Raw genomic sequence first — 20,653 nt, forward strand, 5'->3', positions numbered from 1 at the left:
CTAACAATAGTAAGATCATCTAGTGAAACTCAAATTTGGCAGATGTAGTCTGAGAAACTCTAAAATCTTGGCTAACATTAAAATGCCTTCTCATATTTATCTGTCATACTTCCGTGCTGGAACTGGCTTCAATTAGTTATAATAAATAAAGCCAGACGCTAACAACCATAATTTGTTATGAATTCTTCAGGAATACTGTGGTCATACTACTAGCTAAAAAACAAAATCAATCCCTTAGCCCCTCCCCAAAAAAATCCACCTCAAGAGACTCCACACCAAACTAGGAAAGAAATCCTAAGTGGGTCCTGTGGAACAGCATCTACAGAACTTCTGTTCATTCAACGGCCATTTTGATAAGTGAGAAGAGAAGGATTATTTGTTTAGGGTCCTCTCAGAGAGGAAATGGAGTTCTGGATAATTTTATATAATGAAAAATAAAGTTGTCATTTGTTATAGCCAATGAAATCATCAGAAGCAATCGAGCAATGTAGTAGTTTTAAAATTTAAAAAAAAACAACTCGCTGTCAAAAGAATAGATTTTTACCAATCCCATCTAACTGAAAAATGTAATTGATTATGTTTTAAATACATACTGTATCTTTAAGAAATTTACTGAACACAATGTTTAATTCCTGTAAATATATGCAAGTAGGAAGTGTCTGAGCATGAAATTTAGAGCATTATGTAACTCCTAAAGTTTCCTAATTAACTTCCTCTTTTTTTGAGCAGAAACATTTCTGGACAAACACACGAAGAAATGGCAACTTTCAATAAATGCAAAGTCGTGCTACTGTTGGAATTCAACTGGATTCTATACTATGTTGGTAAGACTTTTTTTCCCCCCCAATTTACTGTCTTCTTCACCTGTTTTAAAAGATTCATATGTATTTTCTTACAAATAAGATTGAAAATGCAGTGCTCTCATTTGGAACAAGTCTGTAAGATAAGAGGGGCAGGAAAAAATTCTGCTTTGGAGTTAGCTAATTTCTGCTGTCTTCATAAAGTTTCCTAATCAAATGAAAATTAATGAAAGATTGTTCTTCCAAAGGATTATACAAAATACCCTCATAACTTATGACCATCAGTCCAAATCCTCTCCCTCTTGTATAGCAGACCCCAGATGCAGCAAAATGGCTGCAGGTATGCTCTACGGAGTTGGTAAGAGGAAGTTTCTGGGAATCCAGCACATGGTGTCTGCATCAGCTGCAAGTCACAGAGTTCTGCTCCATAGGGGCATCCTCCAACCCAGTGAACAGTGGTCTTAGGGCAGGGACAGAGAGATTAGCCACTTGGTGGATATACTGTACCAGCCAATCAGTATCTTTCACAGAGTGGGAGTGCAGTAGCTGCTAGGGCTACTGCAGCCTCAAGGAAACAGTTGTGACCATGGGGTGGCTCTGCTGCTGCTTTGTGGCACAGAAAAAAAAGAGAATGCCCTCTCTCTGTTCCTGTGGAACCCCTATGAACTCAACCTGCCTGCATTTGGTCCACCAGGAGCTCGGACAGTACAAAGATGAAGAGTCACATAAGTATCCAGACTAGGGTGACCAGATAGCAAGTGTGAAAAAATCAGGACCAGGGGTGGGGAGTAATAGGCCCCTATATAAGAAAAAGCCCCAAATATTGTGACTGTCCCTATAAAATCAGGACATCTGGTTATCGTAATCCAGACAATATTAAGTAGTAACATTCTATGCTACCCTAACTTTACATTTTTATTGTACTGATTACATACAATACATAATTTGTAATAATCCAAATTTGATCAAAGATGAGTCCACTTCAACTTATTTTTTGTTTTGTAATTTGTTTGCTAAATACTTTCTTGAAAGTAAAACAAAATAAAAAATGTTGGTTTAGCAATCTCTCATTTCTAGAGTCTCCATTCCAATTATCTAAATTTTAGGTATTTAACCATTACTTTGATATAATTATTTTGTCATATTTAAATTTATTAAAGTTATTTATTTCTATAAGGTCTTGGTAAAAAAAATGCATTTGTCATAACAGTTATAGTAAACAAAACTTGTAATTTGCTGGTGATTCAGTTCCTTAATTGAAGTTCTTTCGTGTTTAACCTTCCCTTGCCTTCTTTTTTCTGTATATTGCTTAATTTTAAAATGTCAGTATCAGCAAGTGGCACTACTGACCTGTGAAACCCATGATCAGTTAGCAATCACATTCATATTTTCCTATGTATATGAAAAATAGTGAATAAAGTTCAAAATAGTATTTAGCCCACGAGGCAATCTTCTAAGAAGAAACTTAATGAAAACAACCGAAAGAGGTCCCACGGTGGAAATATCACCGCTTTCTCTCTCTTCCCCCCTTTCTAAATTCAAGGTCACATATTTAATTTGCAACATCCCTTACTCTTAAATCCTCTCTCAATCAAGTATGTGTTTATTCTCAACAGGTCATGTTGTAGATACCTGCAAAGTTACCGTAAAACAACACCAATTTAAGGAAGTAGACGACAGTGTCAGCACTGTGAATGTAACATGCAGTTTCTCTGCTTCCGGATGTCATGGCTCCCCTCAAATGCTATGGTTTCGCTATAATGATTTTACACATGAGGCTTTGTGTACACCTCAATGCACAGAGAAGTTCCAAGTGATTGAATCACTGTCCGACCATAATGTTTTACTTCAGATCAACAAACTGACTGTAAACGACAGTGCCATTTATATCTGTGGAATAGCATTTTCAGATTCAGATACACACACATCCAAGCAAACTGGGGGAGGAACGATATTGGTGAAAAGAGGTCAGTCACTACTTCCTATGAACAATCGTAAAAAAATACATTATGTTGTTTTCTAAATATTTCTAATTATTTACACTTGCAAAATATGGTACATTAATAGTTTACTGGGAACCTTGTTGATTTTACTATCAATCTGAACAGCAAATAAGACCCAATGTCATACTCTGGGTATGTGTGTTAAAGTCAAACTGACATGAACTGGAGTTCCAGGTGCAGAATTAAGATCAACTAGGGAGATACTTTGTTAACAAAGCTAAAAATCAGCAACTTTGTATGGTTTACTAACCAGATGCTGTACTATCATGTAATGCAAGTGACCCGTCAGAGATGTTCTATAGTAATCCAGGAGATTGGATGCTGTATTTTCAAAACTGAACATACAAATACTCCATGTCAAGCTTCATGGAGGGTTTTGGGACTGGCACACAATAAATCATACACCAACAGTAATAGTCACAAACAAGTAAATGGCTTCTGTTGAGAAACTGCCATATTCAGGAGGGACTGTGTCTAGCAGACAGAGCAGGATTCTGGGACTCTGGGCTGATTCTCTGCCACTGATTCATTGTGTGAACTTGAGCAAATCATTTTACTTTGGTGTCTTTAGTATCTCCACCTATGTAACAGGGATAAAGATATTCACAGGGATGAGGAGCTTAATTAACTAAATTTCTGGTTACATGTGCTTCAATAACAAGCTCTAGAAATATGTACAAAAGTTAAAAAAAAACAAAACCCTAACTAATGGACTCTCTCTCCCCTAACCGAGTTCCATACTCTCCCTACATTCACCCCACCACTCATACTGCTAACGTCTGAACAAACACATGAGCCTTCTTCATACTTGTTACTTAAAAGTTAGATTTTAGACCAGAAGAGGGCTATGGTGGGAAGAAAACAAAATCCCAAATCAAGGGCTCTCCAGTCCCCAGCTGTTTGAGTCTAGTGACCCTTATCAAGTGAGTTCCTCAGATGAAAGTGGTTATAATACAAATATTATTCTTACTAAGAATATGATCAAAATAGAACAGGTTCCCATTATTCTAACAATTTTTTATTATGACTAAAGGGTCTGAGAAGTACAGCACTGAAGAATACATCCCCATGATAGTCCTCTCATCTTTGCTGTTTCTATACAGCACTGCCATACTTGCAATCTTTATATTCTATAAGGTGGGTTTAATTTTGACTTTTCTTATTTGGTTGTTTTCATTCTGACTTCTCAATAGCTTTAATGTTTTCCTCAGGATCCAAGGGTCATCATGGATTTTAATTACTTTTGCATCACAGACAGCAAACGAGTTTTACAAAGGTTGTGGTTGATGATTACATCTCATATGCATCTGCAGACTCTCACACATAGATTCAGATTAGATACTCATTACATCTCACACATATCACTTACCGATTTTTTTTTTTTTTTAGAGAGAGTTTCAAGAGAAAAGCAGCAGAAACCAAACTATCCTTGGAACAATTTACAGCAAGTTTGGTATATATTGCCAGAAGTCACTTTGTAAATGAGACAGACTATCAAAAATACAAAAATATGATAAGATTCAAATATTTTGAAAGAAAAATAGTTATCAAATAAAGAGCATTACTACCAAATACACAGGTTGCAAGCTCCATGGATTAATGTCTATTGATAAACAAATAATGAAATTTATATAACACTAAATGCCAAGTGCAATGAAATTATTTCAGGCAATACTCTTACTTACATAATGAAGTCCTATTCAAAATATTGTAGGATGCATGGAAAAGGGAGTTGGAGGAGGGTTACAGGGCATCCTAAACTTGGAAAAGCTCCCCCAGAACCAGGGAGAGGAGGTGTGCATGTTTAAAATGCACCCAGTTATTGGGGACACTGACATTGGTCTTTATTAAGTAAGTGTGGTGGTTTTTTGTGTGTTTTTGTTTTTAGAACAATCATCAATATTTGGAACCCTTAAATGAACTCGATAAATAATGAGATATCCCTAAATGTTATGAGCAGGCAATACATTTTGCTACAGTACCTCTTTAGTTATTATTTGGCATGGACTATGTAAATAAAGTTGATTTTTGTTTTGCAGTCAAAATCCAAACTGGTAAAGAAAACCAGGAAAGGAGATGTGAAAGGAGAGCACCATGTATGTTAATATTCACTTAACTTGTCTTGGGTGTCTTTGATTCATAGATTTTTTTGTTTTTTAAATATAACCTTGAACACTTCCGGGGACATTAAATTGGCTAACTGAAGGCTCAGACAAAGGGGTTACCTGGGCTGGAAGTATATAGAGCTCAAACTGTAGATGTAAGTGATTAAGGGCTCCAGTGCTGAAGATTTATAGAAAACTATTTGCTGAATTTAGAGTCGGAGTTTAAAGATGAGACGGTCACCAACACCACCTAGCCACTCCCACACCAACCCCAACAACTAGAATTATATCAAAGTATTACATCCTTCAGGAGACTAGGCTGTTATGTGCCACAGGCAGAAAACAGGAGAGACCAAGGTGCACCAATGCCCAAGTCCCCTATAATGGCAGGGAACTGATTAAGTAAGATATGCCCAGATGATCTAGCAAGTGACCTCTGCCCCAAGCTTTAAAGTTTCTGTTCATTGGTCCTTTTTGGCTAATTGGACAGTGAGAACTATGCTAAGGGCCACCTCCAACAGGCAACTTCCTGTCTTAAGTGATGGCTTTTCAGTAACATCGAGATTACAAGTAAACCATGTTTGAACTATAGTTAAAAAGCCAACCTCTGCCATGCAACTGATTTTTCCTGGTCCCTTGGATGGTGGCTTTGGCTTTAGATGGGTTCCACCATACTTAAATCCTGTTTAGAATATATACTGCAACACCCTCTTGGAAAAAAAAAAAATCCACAAGTTAAAGAAGGAATTTAACTCGACAGTGAGAAATCATTACTGTTCTACAGCCAGGGCTCCCTTTGGCCACGAAACTTACAGTTTTGAAGCTGTGGTGACATCTTGATTAAATTTTAAAAAGTTAAAAAAAAAAAAAAGAAATTAGCAAAGATATATCATAGAGGCAAGTGCATTTTTCCAAATCTGTCTCTAATGTAAAATTGTAGTTAACCACATTTTAACCACTGCAGAAAAATACGAGTGGGCGAACAGTTTGTCGAGCAATTGTACAAGAACTGTACAAGAAGAGATATGCTGAAGACCATCATCAGCCTGTGAGTAATGAGTAACATGAAAAGGGGGTTTCCAAAATCTTGTGGCTATTTACTGTAGTTCATTGTATGTGGAAAAAATGGAGAAGCAAATTTCAGAACTATATTACATTTTCTACAGAACTAGACTTCTTCGCTGTCTGAGTGTCAGGATTGGCAAGATTTAGTCCTGAACCAGCAATAGCTTTTCTATACTTACAATGCTAAAAGTTTCAGAAGTCCAATACTGTGCATCCCAGCAGGGTTAAATTGGGATCTACATACTGTTGCGGAGTGGAGATACCCCTCTTTCCAAAGGGATTTTGAACTCATTTTATGTCTGAGAAGGCCTGAGGTGCCAGTCTTTAAAGCCATGACATATTTTAGGTATAGAAAAACATTGCAGTTCACTTTTGGAGGCATTTTAATTTCATTTTAATTTCTCTCCCCCTCTGAGCGCTGAATAGTTGGACCCATGGTAATGAAGGCACATGGCTTTACAAGTGGAGAGTTACAAAAAGTTACAATAAAAAGTTTTTTAAAAACCTCAAACATTCCTAAAACACTTATTGTAATATACGCAACATATACAGAATACTTCATGGTATTGTATCACAGAATGAAAGTTATTTCATCCTCCCAAATTTATAACATTTTTTAACCAAATCATAGTGTATTTTGCATATGCCATGTAAGTTACAGGAGAACTATTGTAGAAAAACTCACCACTTTCAAGTTAAGAAAACTACTCTTGAATCTACACTGCACAAGCAATACAGCTCCTTTCTTATTCTAATCAGGGAGCAGAACATACACTTCCCAGATGAAGTACAAAAATGAAACAGGCATTCAGCACTGACAGGTCAAACACTTGCCCTCCCATAAAGCCTGTATTTTAATATTCTTACCCCTGACAGTTTTCCTCTATAACTGCCCTCCATAAAGCCATCAAACCCCTACTGATGTAATCCAGGACCTGGCAGATGTGGACATACACATAATGTAAACATGACTGTCCTGCTGACTCTTTGTGCTCCCCTGGGAGCTGTATTCAGGGTAGTCAACAGTGAACGAAAAAGGTTAAGAATCCTGCAGATGCCACAGGTATGAAGGCATCTGGATAACGGACAGAAGGAAGGGGGAAGTATTCTTCAGCAGTAGCAAAGGAAAGGAAGTTTGCCCCACTGAGGAAATCTTTTTAGAAAGCCAACTATTACACAAACATTGTAACCTTTTACAATATATACTTTTTTTTTTTTTTTGCAGGAGTGTTTGGAACCAGATGACACCATCTATCAAAACAGATGATAAAATTCAAAGTACACACATACTCAAGATCCTTTATGTGAAATACAACTGAACATGTCTGAGACTTCAAAAATTAATTTTCTGAAAGTCGTACCTTGCTAAAAAAAATATGAATCCTCACTGAGCAGTGCTTTTTTTTTTCAAAAGTGTTTTGCAAATAGATCATCAGATACAAATGACAGTATTCCAGCTAAAGTGTGAATATTAATTATTACAGTCCTATGTTTAACATTACCAAGCCCTCTCCCTCTGAAAAATAAAAATATTGTAAAAGGACTTTATTTTCCATTGAAGAACTACTAATACTTTATGGAAATTTTCATATTTAGGGTTAGTTCTACACATAATTTTCTTTTTAATTTCTTTTGTGAATTTAATGCTTCTGAAAGGTTTGTGATAGGCACAAAAAGAAAATGATGCCTTGAGGTCAAATTCTGCTCTCACATTGGTGTAAATCAGCTATAACTACCACTGATGTCAATAGTAACTCAGGATTTAGACCAGAGTAAGAGGAGAATCTGGCTGGCTGTACGCAGAACAGGTACAAAAAATAGGCAATATAAAAGCATACACACTAATGTAATGTCAAAACTGATCCAGAGGGACCGTATGGCAGGTTAGGAAGGTAGCTTAGTCTACATGTCAATCCAAAGACTGCTCTTCTTTCAATGTTTATATGTATATGTGTTATGCAGACAGTATCCCCAAGTGCTAGCCAGAAGCAGTGCCTCATTCCCCATTAGAATGACACCCAGTCTCTACAAGGACATGAAGGGCATTCTATGAACCCTCTCCTCCTTCCCTTTGTGCATCTGCACAGAACTGGATATAACTTAGACTGTTGGACTACAGTCACGCTTCACCAGTTCTCACTTAGCTAATCTGCACACCTCAAGAATCTTACAAGATACCTGCTGGTCTCACCCATCCTTTCAGCAAAGAGTTAATTGTGTCCCGTAGTGAGGCCTCATCTAACATTTTGCAACTTAAGAACACTGGAACTGCCAGACTGGAGCAAAGCAGAGATCTGTCTAGTCCAGTGTCGCCTACATAGGCAAGTACCAAATATTTCACAGGAAGGTTTTAAAATGCACAAAAATCCACATTACATAATGGACAAATATAGAGCAACATGTCTAATAAACTTTCTTCCTAATCCCGAGCAATTAATGGCTAGCTGCTTCTCTCTTCAAGCATGGTATCTTATACATTTTTATTCTAGTAACTAAAGTTATTCTTATTTGTATAAATATCAAATCCTTTTTTAAACCCTAAGCTTTTTGCCTCAATGATACACATAGAAGTGAGTTTCACAGATTAATTAGATAAGAAAGCAAGATAGATAACACTCATTACAAAATACCTACTAATGAAGTATAAATATTAAAGTACAAATGAACAGAGTACGTTTTGTAATGCAGTATGATTAACTTATTAGTAAGATTTCTGCTTGTCAATTCATAAAATTTTGAACTCCACAATAACTTTGTGTTAGGGTGAATTAGTGAGGTTTTATGTACTTTGGAAAATAAAAACAAAGGTGTATTTCTCTCAAACTCTTTGGTAATAACTTGTGAATAAGCTACTTTGGACTAGATGTCATTGTAATTCCAGAAACATTTGAAAGAACAAAGTAATATTTCTTTTGTTTCTTATAGTTTTATAAGAACATTTGTTTCGGTCATTTAAAAAAGTTAAGAACAAGGAAACAGAGGCTGTGTCAAGCATAGCAGAGTATAATTCTCATTAACAGTATAGTTAAATTATTCCATTTTCAGGCTCCAATCGTGCCATTGGATCCACACATAGGCTGACCCATTTGCTTACACATATGAGGTCTGAATCAGAGCTCATATCTGTAAAATAATAAAAGACTTTTCTAAAAGGGGTTTAAAACTCTTTAGTACAGTAATTGAAATACACGCTTTCTAGGATCTTCCACATGTTCCGAGTGTTTGTTCTTGTTTACAATGTACGATAGTGAATTCATTCTTTGCTTCTTTTAACATATCTTGTAAAATAATAAAAAGCTTTGATTTCTTAACTACAACATTTAGAACACTACTTGGTCTGACACAGAGCTTTTTGCATGACATACAATGTCATCCCAGTCTTGCACTGGAGAGTAGGTTAGACGGTTCAATGGGGAGAGTTTTAGTGGAGTATCTTCTGCTGATATTGATTTAAAATTTTCTATAAAAAGTTGTGTATGGGTCCAGAGTTCTGGACAGCCAGATTTACAAAATGGAATGAAAAAATCTTTGGAATGTGGGGAACCACCACTACATATAGTGGTGACCCCAGTCTATCATAATGGCATCTCTCTTTAAACAGAATCATAGACATCTGAGTGAATCAAATGTTACAATAATGTCATTTGAAATGAAGTTAATCACATCAATTAAGGAAGTCAGATTCTTATTTTGTGTTTGACATTTTAACTCAACTAAACATGTACAATGACATGATTCAAAATATTGACCTGGCCAGGATGGGACAGGGGATCGGATTGACATTTAAGTGATTATATAGTTTATGGTTAGTTTGCCTCTTAAAATAGAGGGTTAAAATTGAAATTTAAGTCTAATTCTATTTTAAGGACCAGCTTTACATTAAAGCCATTGTTCTTTGTCTACTCTGCAAAAGTCCTAAGAATCTAGTGGTCCTGTCTGGTGCTTGCCTGATTTGATTATCTGAAACCACATATATAAGAGATTCTTCTTTCATCTGGATTTAGTAAGAGGTTTGTGGTTATTTAATTGCTGAAAAGAAGGAAGGCATTTCTTGTTAGAAGTTTGTAACAACTTGGAACAGGTTTTGTCCTAGCAGTTTGCATAATCTGAAGGTACCAAATTCAACTTTTAGAACATAAAGGTCAAAATTAATCAAATGCAATGGCTGCTTCACTATTACCATCTCCAGGCAGGTACAGCCCCAAGCAAAAAAAGTGCTCTTTACTTATTTGCTATTGGTCAATGTCTCATCAGAAATTGCTTTTAATACAATTAAAATATATTGAGAACCAGGCATGTTCAAAACTTAGAGACAGATAATTACTTCTTTAAAAATATCCAGATGTACATATACACCAATGGAGATATCCACTTTCAGATAGACAAAACTGGAATATCAAAGTTCTGCTGATAGCCAGTCTATAGCAGTGGGTAACAAACATGCTGGATGTGTTTCAAGATAAACAAAGGGTTCCCAAACTTGGATCGCGGCTTGTCCAGGGTAAACCCCTGGCGGGCCACAAGACACTTTGTTTACCTGAGCATCTGCAGGTACGGCCGCTCGCGGCTCCCAGTGGCCATGGTTTGCTGTTCCCGGCCAATGGGAGCTACAGGAAGTGGTGCGGGCCGGCCCACCGCTTCCTGCGGCTCCCATTGGCTGGGAACGGCGAACCACGGCCACTGGGAGCTGCGAGCGGCCGTACCTACAGATGCTCAGGTAAACAAAGTGTCTCGCGGCCCGCCAGGGGCTTACCTTGAACAAGCTGTGAATCAAGTTTGGGAACTTGAGATAGACACTGCATAACTGGAGCAGCCTTCACTGATAAGGGCTTACCAAAGCTATCATGACACACCACCCTGCAGGTCACACAAGACCATCAGGGAAAGCATTGTGATCTGATCTGAGATTAGAGAAAAGCAGCAACAACAAAGCAAGGGAAATGGAGCTGTCTGAAACAAAATGTCTCGTTTGCCACTGGTCACCAGCACAAGCAAAGCTTCTTTCTGGTTTACAAGATGCCATACAGAAGATTCTAACAAGAAATGTCTTGAAGTTCCATATGCAGAGAACATGTTTTCAAGTCCTAGTGGCTTATTAGTCCAATAGCCAATTCTCCTTCCACTAGATACTAGGGGATTGAACCATGAGAAAGTAAAAGTGGATTCCTCAGATTTCTCTCTCTGTTTCTCCACCATCTGTTATGCTAGAAAGTTGCATTAATTTGTTTTCAATATTGTTGTTACCTAACATGATGCAGGACTCGGAAAGAAAAAGACAGGAAAGCAGGTCCTGGATGGATCAGTGATTGCAAAACAGAGAAATTAAACTTAAGTGTATAATTATAAGGTACACAAGAAACAAGATAATATACAATCACTGCATATCACAGACTTTGCTTATATTGTTTCAATGTAGAATATAAAAGACACTGTTACACAGGCAGAACTGTATTTTACTATTACCTTGAATCTTATAGAAAATTTAGGACAGAAAGAAAATCTTTTCCATATTAAACAGAATAAGAAATTGTATCCAGATATGTTTGAAACATTGTATAGGTTCATTAAAAAAAATCCAGATTGGGACTCCTAACAGGGGCTGGATTTTTAGAAGTGCTGAACACCCATCCTCTGAAAAATCAGCCCCAGAACTAAGGCACATAAAACCACTAGTAACTTTTAAAGATTTAGGCCATGATGCTCATGATATTCATTGAGGGAAAAATCAGATATATTTGAAAAGTGCTCTCAGATTCTTCTCCAAAACTTAGACAAAGGGATAAAAGTTAATGATCAAACGTGAACTCCAAAAGAGATATGCTGGATCATTTAATACAGAGTAAAACAAACATGATCAGGTATTATATATATATCAGTAATACTGTTTTAATTACTACTCACTCCGATTAATTTCTTGATGCAACTGAAGTCACCGACACTGAAGTATAGCGCTGTAAATAGTTTGATCCTAGCTACCCAAGAGACATCTCACCCTATGCACTACTGCACAGCAAAGATCAGTTAAGGTACTCTTGTTCACAGTATCTAGATCTGGATATCTGGGATTGCTTGTACCATGAATTCAGTGGAGGTCCCTTGTCTGAAATTTGCTTCCCGCATTGCTCCAACAGAGCTCAAGTATGAGAGCCTTCAGGATATGGTATAGGACCCATACATTTGCTCAGTCTTTCACTGATGGTAGCGAAAGGGGGGGGGGGGCAGTGAACAGTTTCAGTCCAAGGGCGGCCATCTACTTACAGTATATGTTTTATGTACAATTCTAGGAATTTTGAACATGCAATTAAGAGATACTGATCAGCACATTTTAAGTCTGATAAATATAAAGTTATTTTAGACAGTATTAATTCACAACACTATAACCTAAAACACCTTTCCCCTATGATCCCAAGTATCTTTTAATCTGTATCTACTTACCATTTTCCACATATGGATGAAAAGGCAAAACTAGTGCAAGAATGACTCTGCCTCTAGTTGGCTCCAATACACTTCTAATATCTTTTAATACAGTCAGTGGCTGATCACAGCGATCAAGCAAATTCAAGCAGCTGATAACGTCATACTGGAATCCTGTGTTCTGCCATTCATTTATACCGAGCACTCTAAAGAGAGAGAAAGAGATGGAAAGTGTTACAGTTAAACAACTGCAGGCTGAGTGCAGAGTTCTCAGTACACAGCCTGCCTATAGCAATTAGGAGAAGGAGATAATTCCCTACAACTGAGGCTGACCTTACCTTTATCAGACACTCTCTTTATACTGACAGGTTTCAGAGTAGCAGCTGTGTTAGTCTGTATCCGCAAAAAGAAAAGGAGTATACTGAGAGCACATAGGGCTTGTCTGCATGGGGGACTTAGTTCGCACTGAGGGGATACACTGGTTGGTGTGCAATATGTAAGCCACACTAAGAGCATGCAGATGGGGTTGCTTTGCCCTCTTTTAATTTGCATCATTGTGTGTACACAGCAGGAGCTGGATGTGCATTAAGCATGCAGTATACTGTGTGCATTCTGGGATTTTTCTTGCTGAGCATTGTGAGATCCACAGCAGAAACCAGGGGAATTCTGGGACTTGGGGGGGGGGGTCAAACTCCAAAAATCCCATGCTTTTACTTCTTCCATTCCATACTTCCCCTCTTTCTGGATGGGCTAGCACCATTTTTGAATCACTGTCAGCCAGCATGGATTCAAGAATGCAGTGCATTACTTTGCTAGTACCTGCAATTTGCAAAACACACAGAAACTGTTTGTGCTCTATCTGAACTCTCAGAGCCAGGTAGCTTCAGTTTTGGAAGCCAACAGCAGCACCTGCAGTAACACCAGCAGGTGGAGAAGGATGATGACGATAATGACGACACTGAGGAAGAAGAGGTTACTTACCTGGTACAGTAAATGAGTTCTTCGAGATGTGTCCCACTATGGATGCTCCACTTGAGGTACTCATGTGCCTTTGATCAGTTTTTTTCAGCAGCAATGCTTGTTTGGTCCACACATGTGCCCTAGCCATCCTCATGCCCATACTGAGGATATAGGTCGGCATGGCACATTAGCAGCTGCACAGCAGAAGAGGATGCAGCCAGAAACCCAATTTAGAAAGTCTAGGTGGACACTGGTGTTACTTTAGCTCTCTGTGATAGAGAATAATAGTCTTGGAGAAATTCTAATAGGCTAGGTCCTCTCCAAATAGTAAACTAGCACCCTCTAATGTCTAAAGTATGAAGGGCAGCATCCTCCCTAGTCTGATGGGATTTAGAGTGGAAAACAGTGGATGAAAAGTCTGATATGTAAATTGGAGACTATTTTGGGTAGGAACCATGGGTGGTTGGAGGCATACGTTATCCTTGAAGACCATATAAGGCAGATCAGCCATCAAAGCCCCTAATTCACCAACTCTTTGAGTGGAGGTAATTGCCACTAGAAGGGCTGTTTTCATGGAAAGGTTTAGAAATGTACATGTAGCTAGCAGCTAAAAGGGAGTTTTCATCAGAGAATTAAGAACTAAGTTCAAATCTCAGGCTGGGATGGGCTCTCTGACATTTAGGAAGAGGTTTGATAATTCTTCGATGAATCTCAAAGTTGCAGAATGAGCAAATACCAAAAAACCTTCCACAGGAGAATGAAAAGTTGTGAAGGCCTCTAGGTGAACCTTAATGGAGCTTTAACAAAAGACCTCCTTTCTTCAGAGTGAACAGGAATTCCAGGACCTCCAAGATGGGTGAGTCGACAAGAGATAGGGCAAAGGTAGGTGTAACAGTGGTAAAATCTCTTCCATTTCTGAAGGTAAATTTTCCTGGTGGGTTCCTTTCTGCTGTTCAAAAAGACTTCTTGAATCTCTCTGAAGCAAGGGAGTTCTAATCCCGAGACCTATCTAGGTATCAAGGCTTGAGCTGGAGAGCATCCAAGTTGGGATAATGAACGTTTCCCGAATCCTGAGGGAGAAGGCTGAATGTCAGCAGGAGATTGATGGCTGGCTGGGATGAGAAGTGAATGAGGTAAGGAAACCATACTAGTTTTGGCCAGGTTGGTGCAATCAAAATTACTGTGGCTTTGTTCTGTTCTGTTTTGTTTAGAACTCTGAGGATCAGAGTTGGAGGGAAGGCATATAAGGAGACTCTTTGACCAAGAGAGGAGAAAGGCATCCCCCATTTAATGGCAACCAAGATCTCCCCTTGGCAGAATTCACACATTTCCTGTTGGCAGCAGTGGCTGAAAGATTTATGTTCAGAAGACCCATACTCTGACAGATTTTTCTTACTTGGGCTCTATTGAGTTACCACTCATGATCTTGGGTGAAGTGTCTACTGACGTAGTTGGCAATAGTGTTTTGGAGTCCAGGCAAATAAACTGCCAAGATAAGGATACATTGAGCTATGCATTAGTTCCATAACTTGATTGCCTTTGAGCAGTGGGGGGGGGGGAGGGGCGGAATCTAGCACCCCTTTGTCAATTTATGTGGTGCATACTCAACTTGTTGTCTATCATTATATGGACATTATGATTATTATGATTGACCTATCATGGAGAAGAAGTGCTAGCAAGTATATCATATTGTTCTGAGCTTCAGAATGTTGATATGTAGGGTAGACTCCTGGGCAGACCATCTTCCCTGGATAGTGTGGCCCCATAGAAGAGCTCCCCATCCCAGGAGGGATGCGTCCAAAACCATTGTGAAAATGGGAAGAGGAAGACTGAAGCGAACCCCTGAGCACATGTAGTCCAGATTCTTCAATTAGTTGAGAGAGACTAGCACACAGCTAGGAATAGAGAACAACTTGTTTAGACTGTCTCTGTTGGGAATATGAGCTGTCCTGAGCCAGGCTTGGAAGCAGCATAGATATCAGTCTGTGTGCAATGTGACAAAGGTACATGCTGCCATGTGCGAGAGGGGCTGCAGGCACAATCTGTCAGTGACCTGTGGGCTCATTTGGACTCGTGCTATTTAGTGTGTCAGAGTGAGAAACCTGTCCTCTTGGTGGTAGGCTCCGGGAGTCATGGCATTGAGAGTGGCCCCTATGAACTCTATCAACTTTAGAGGTAAGAGGGAAGACTGTGCAGTGTTGAGTTGAAGGATGAGCATGCAGAAGAGAGACATAGCTTTCTCTGCAGTGGTTCGAACTTTGATGTAGGAATGCCACTTGAGATGTTTGTTGAAATGAGGAAGATAATTACCTCCCATTGGTTAAGCTGTGTGGTGACTAATACCATAATTTTTGTAAATATTTTGGTAGTAGTAGGGAGTCTGAAAGACAAGACTCAGTACTGATAGTGGTCCTGACACTAATGGTAGGCATCTCTTCTGAGAGAGATGTATTGTGACACGAAAGTATGTGTCCTGAAGGTAAAGGGTTGCAAAATAGTCCCCCAGATTCATGGACGGAGTGATAGCTGCAAGTGTTACCATCTTTAACCTCTGTATCTTGACAAAGGATTCAGTATTGTGCGATCTAGAAATGCCTTCCCTTCTTTTTGGGAATCAGAAAGTACTTTGAATAGAATCCCCTTCCTGTGTACTGAGTGGGTACTGGTCCCATGGCCCCTATGCAGGAAGGAGAGAACCTCTTGTCTCAGGAGAGGTTTGTGAGATGTGTCCCTGAAAAAAAAAAGAGATGGAGAAGTGGGGTTCAAGGGGGCTATGGAGTGGAAGTGGATGGAGTAGCCCGATGTTATAACCTCCAAAACTCATCTGTTGGAGGTAATCTGCTCCCATGAGATGTGAAAAAGGGAGAGATGATCCCCAAAAGGTGGGAGGAAGGAAAGGGCAAGATAATTCAGCATCAAATCCAGATCATGGAGGTGTTTGAGGCTCTTGACTGAGACATCAAAACAAGCACTATGTAGATGGTGGCTGTTGCATCGATTCAAGTTCAACTGTTGAGAATTGTTCCCTCTGCCTTCTGGGTTTCTTTTTAGGCAGCTACTAGGCCTTATAGTAGATGGAAAACTGAGCTGGGTGGGATCTCAACTGTCTGAGACTAACTATCTCCTCTTGTTTGCAGGATGCAATATGCCCAGTGAATGAAGGGTCACCCTGGAATCCTTCAGAGAATGCACAGACTCACCTGTGGATTCATTAAATAATTGAAGACCATCAAAGGGGAGATCCTCTACAGTGTTTTGGATTTCACGCAGAAATCCTGATGACCGCAGCCATGAGGCTTGACACATAACTACAGCTGTGGAGATGCAGCAGTGTCAGTGTCGACAGAGACCCATAAAGCTGTTCTGGCTAGGAGCCGTCATTCCACAATAATGGCCTGAAATTGCTCTTGTGAAAGGTGTTCAATACAGGAAATAAATTTCATATAATTAAGATAGTTGTATTTTTCCAAGATCACCTGATAATTACCAATTCTGCACTGCAGGACGGCAGAGGAATAGCTCTAATGATCTAAGCACTTGTGATCCTTATGTGAAGCCTCTGAATGGCGCTGCCTCCACAACCAAGGAGTTGGGGTAGGGTAGGAAAATAACAATTCTGAACCCCTCGTCTGAACATACTACTTTCTGTCTGCCCTCTTGTTGGGGCGGGGGGAAGTGGGGTAGAGTACAGTCTGCTAAATTGTCTTGGCAGATTCGAACAATGCCTCATTTATGTGGAGAACCACATGGCCAAAGATGGTATAGAAAGAATGTTCAACAACTTAAGCTGTGTCTCTTTGAATTCTTCCAGCAATATTTGAATACTGTCTGCCACTTTCTTCATCAAGTCTTGAGACTGTTTGAAGTTGTCCACAGTAGATAGAGGGGGCATAACAGCTTCATCCAGGGAGGATGAGGAAACATTTTTCTGAGCAGTAGCAACCTCACCAGCCCTCATCTCTTGCTCTTCAAACTTCTCCTGAAGTGGGGAGAGGATATTGGGGAGTACTGACCCTGCCATTCCCCATAAGCACTGGGTATCTCGGAGAATTACTGGCAGTATAAGAAATAAGAACAGCCATACTGGGGTAGACCAAAGGTCCATCCAGCCCAGTATGCTGTCTTCCGACAGTGGCCAATGCCAGGTGCCCCAGAGCGAATGAACAGAACAGGTAAACACCAAGTGATCCATCCACCGTTGCCCATTCCCAGCTTGTGGTAAACAGAAACTAGAGACATCATATCTGCCCATCCTGGCTAATAGCCATTGACGGACCTATCCTCCATGAACTTATCTAGTTCTTTTTTTGAACCCTTTTATAGTCTTGGCCTTCACAGCATCCTCTGGCAAGGAATTCCACAGACTGACTGTGCATTGTGTGAAAAAATACTTCATTTTCATAGAATCCTAGAATCATAGAACTAGAAGGGACCTCAAGAGGTCATCTAGTCCAGTCCCCTGCATTCAAGGCAGGACTAAGTATTATCTATACCATCCTTGACAGATTTGTCCAACCTGCTCTTAAAAATCCCCAATGATGGAAATTCCACAACCTCCAAAAGGCAATTTATCCCAGTGCTTAATCACTCTGACAGTTACAAAGTTTTTCCTAATGTCCAACCTAAACCGCCCTTGCTGCAATTTAAGCCCATTGCTTCTTGTCCAATCCTCAGAGGTTAAGAAGAACAATTTTTCTCCCTCCTCCTTGTAACAACCTTTTATGTGCTTGAAAACTGTTATGTCCCCTCTCAGTCTTCTTCTCCAGATTAAACAAATCCAATTTTTTCAATCTTCCCTCATAGGTCATGTTTTCTAGACCTTTAATTATTTTTGTTGCTCTTCTCTGGACTTTCTCCAATTTGTTCACATCTTTCCTGAAATGTGGAGCCCAGAACTGGACACAATATTCCAGTTGAGGCCTAATCAGCGTGGAGTAGAGTGGAAGAATTACTTCTCAGGTCTTGCTTACAATACTCCTGCTAATACATCCCAGAATGATGTTTGCTTTTTTTTTTTTTTTTTTTTGCAACAGTATTACACTGTTAACTCATATTTAGCTTGTGATCTACTATGACCCCCAGATCCCTTTCTGCAGTACTCCTTCCTAGGCAATCATTTCCCATTTTGTATCTGTGCAACTGATTGTTCCTTCCCAAATGGAGTACTTTGCATTTGTCCTTATTGAATTTCATCCTATTTGCTTCAGACCATTTCTCCAGTTTGTCCATCATTTTGAATTTTAATCCTATCCTCCAAAGCACTCGCAACCCCTCCCAGCTTGGTATCGTCCGCAAACTTTACAAGTGTACTCTCTATGCCATTATCCAAATCATTGAAGAAGATATTGAACAGAACTGGACCCAGAACCAATCCCTGCAGGACCCCACTCGTTATGCCCTTCCAGCATGACTGTGAACCACTGATAACTACTCTCTGGGAATGGTTTTCCAACCAATTATGCACCCACCTTATAGTAGCCCCATCTACGTTGCATTTCCCTAGTTTGTTGATGAGGTCACGGAAGACAGTATCAAAACTTTACGAAAGTCTAGATATACCACATCTACCACTTCCCCCCCAGCCACAAGGCTTGTTACCCTGTCAAAGAAAGCTATGAGGCTGGTTTGACATGATTTGTTCTTGACAAATCCATGCTGACTATTATTTATCACGTTACTATCTTCTAGATGTTTGCAAATTGCTTAATTATTTGCGCCGTTATTTTTCCAGGTACAGAAATTAATCTGACTAGTATGTAATTCCTCAGGTTGTTCTTATTTCCCTTTTAATAGATTGGCACTCCTTCCTTACTTTCTCCACAACCAGTCATGATTTTATAGACCTCTATCACATCCCCCTTAGTAATCTCTTTTCAAAGCTGAAAAGTCAGTCTTATTAATCGCTCCTCATATGGAAGCCATTCCATACCCCTAATAATTTTTGTTGCCCTTTTCCAATTCCAATATATCTCTTTTCAGATGGGGCGACCACATCTGCACTCAGTATACAAGATGTGGCTGTACCATGGATTTATATAGAGGCAATATGATATTTTCGGTCTTATTATCTATCCCTTTCTTAATGATTCTCAACATTGTTTGCTTTTTTGCCTGCTGCTGCACATTGAGTGGATGTTTTCACAGAACTATCCACAATGACTCCAAGATCTCTTTCTTGAGTGATAACAGCTAATTTAGACCCCATTGTTTTATATGTATAGTTGGGATCATGTTTTCCAATGTGCATTACTTAGCATTTATCAACATGGAATTTCATCTGCCATTTTGTTGCCCAGTCACCCAAATTTATGAGATCCTTTTGTAGCTCTTCGCAGTCTGCTTGGGACTTAACTATCTTGAGTAGTTTTGTATCATCACTGTTTACCCCCTTTTTCCAGATCATTTATGAATATGTTAAATAGGACTGATTCCAGTACAGACCCCTGGGGGACACCACTATTTACCTCTCTCCATTCTGAAAACTGACCATTTATTCCTACCCTTTGTTTACTATCTTTTAACCAGTTACCAGTCCCTGAGAGGACTTTCCCCTCTTATCCCATGACAGCTTACTTTGCTTAAGAGCCTTTGGTGAGGGATCTTGTCAAAGGCTCTCTGAAAATCTACGTACACTATATCCCCCTTGTGCACATGCTTGCTGACCCCCTCAAAGAAATCTAGTAGATTGATGAGGCATAATTTCCCTTTACAAAAACCATGTTGGACTCTTCCCGAACAAATTATGTTCATCTAGGTGTCTGGCAATTTTGTTCTTTACTATAGTATGCAGCCCAGGATCCCAATGTGGTCATTTGAGAGGCCATATGGGAACAGGGGAGGGATCCAGGATTCATCATACCAAGGAGGATGCCGAGGAAGTTGGGGCCTCGTGAGCCTTGAAGTATCCCTTGATGGAGTAAGCTCAGGAGAGTCTAGTCTAGACAGATAATCATAAGAGCCCTGAACAGACATTTGAGAGTCTGAAGAGCTCTCATCTACAAAGTCTAATGGAGGAGGAGATGAAGGAGGAGTGATGGTTTGTCTCTCTGTACACATGAGTAAAACGGAATTAGGCAGTACTGGTGATAGGCAAGGTACCAAAGATTGCAGAAGTCTAACTGAGTTCAATAAAAGGACATTCAGATTTACAGGAGATTAACAAATCCCTGGAAAATCTGAACTCCTGCAGCATCAGGTGAGGTTGCACAGGAACCTGGTGAACTGTGAATGTAGAGGCCTGCAGCACCAAGGGCAGCGCATATGGTGCTAATATTTGCTGCTCTGTTGGTCAAGATATTAAACATGC

The 20,653-nt window shown here is 39.5% G+C and overlaps 2 protein-coding genes across 4 annotated transcripts in view; one reads left to right on the plus strand and one right to left on the minus strand.

The window, feature by feature from the left end:
* Positions 1 to 20,653, minus strand: part of METTL9 (methyltransferase 9, His-X-His N1(pi)-histidine) — a 39,953-nt gene that overhangs the window by 1,016 nt on the left and 18,284 nt on the right. For all 3 annotated transcript variants that reach the window (XM_077828483.1, XM_077828482.1, XM_077828485.1), the window contains exon 4: positions 12,409 to 12,593. In XM_077828483.1, coding sequence (XP_077684609.1) covers positions 12,409 to 12,593 — 185 coding nt within the window. The remainder of the gene's footprint in view (positions 1 to 12,408; positions 12,594 to 20,653) is intronic.
* On the plus strand, positions 735 to 9,284 carry IGSF6 (immunoglobulin superfamily member 6). The gene is made up of 6 exons (XM_077828486.1): positions 735 to 824; positions 2,417 to 2,767; positions 3,837 to 3,940; positions 4,843 to 4,899; positions 5,873 to 5,956; positions 7,199 to 9,284. Exons 1-6 carry the CDS (start codon positions 758 to 760, stop codon positions 7,238 to 7,240), a joined length of 705 nt encoding a protein of 234 aa, XP_077684612.1. The 5' UTR covers positions 735 to 757; the 3' UTR covers positions 7,241 to 9,284.

This window comes from Eretmochelys imbricata, chromosome 10 (assembly GCF_965152235.1).
Source record: "Eretmochelys imbricata isolate rEreImb1 chromosome 10, rEreImb1.hap1, whole genome shotgun sequence".
Taxonomy (NCBI): Eukaryota; Metazoa; Chordata; order Testudines; family Cheloniidae; genus Eretmochelys; species Eretmochelys imbricata.

What these genes read in the sequence shown, in the direction of transcription:
- IGSF6 (XM_077828486.1), top strand. Translation starts at nt 758, where the DNA reads ATGGCAACTTTCAATAAATGCAAAGTCGTGCTACTGTTGGAATTCAAC. An exon ending in AACGATATTGGTGAAAAGAG is followed by an intron (nt 2,768 to 3,836) that starts GTCAGTCACTAC and finishes TTATGACTAAAG; the next exon opens with GGTCTGAGAAGTACAGCACT. An exon ending in CAATCTTTATATTCTATAAG is followed by an intron (nt 3,941 to 4,842) that starts GTGGGTTTAATT and finishes TTTGTTTTGCAG; the next exon opens with TCAAAATCCAAACTGGTAAA.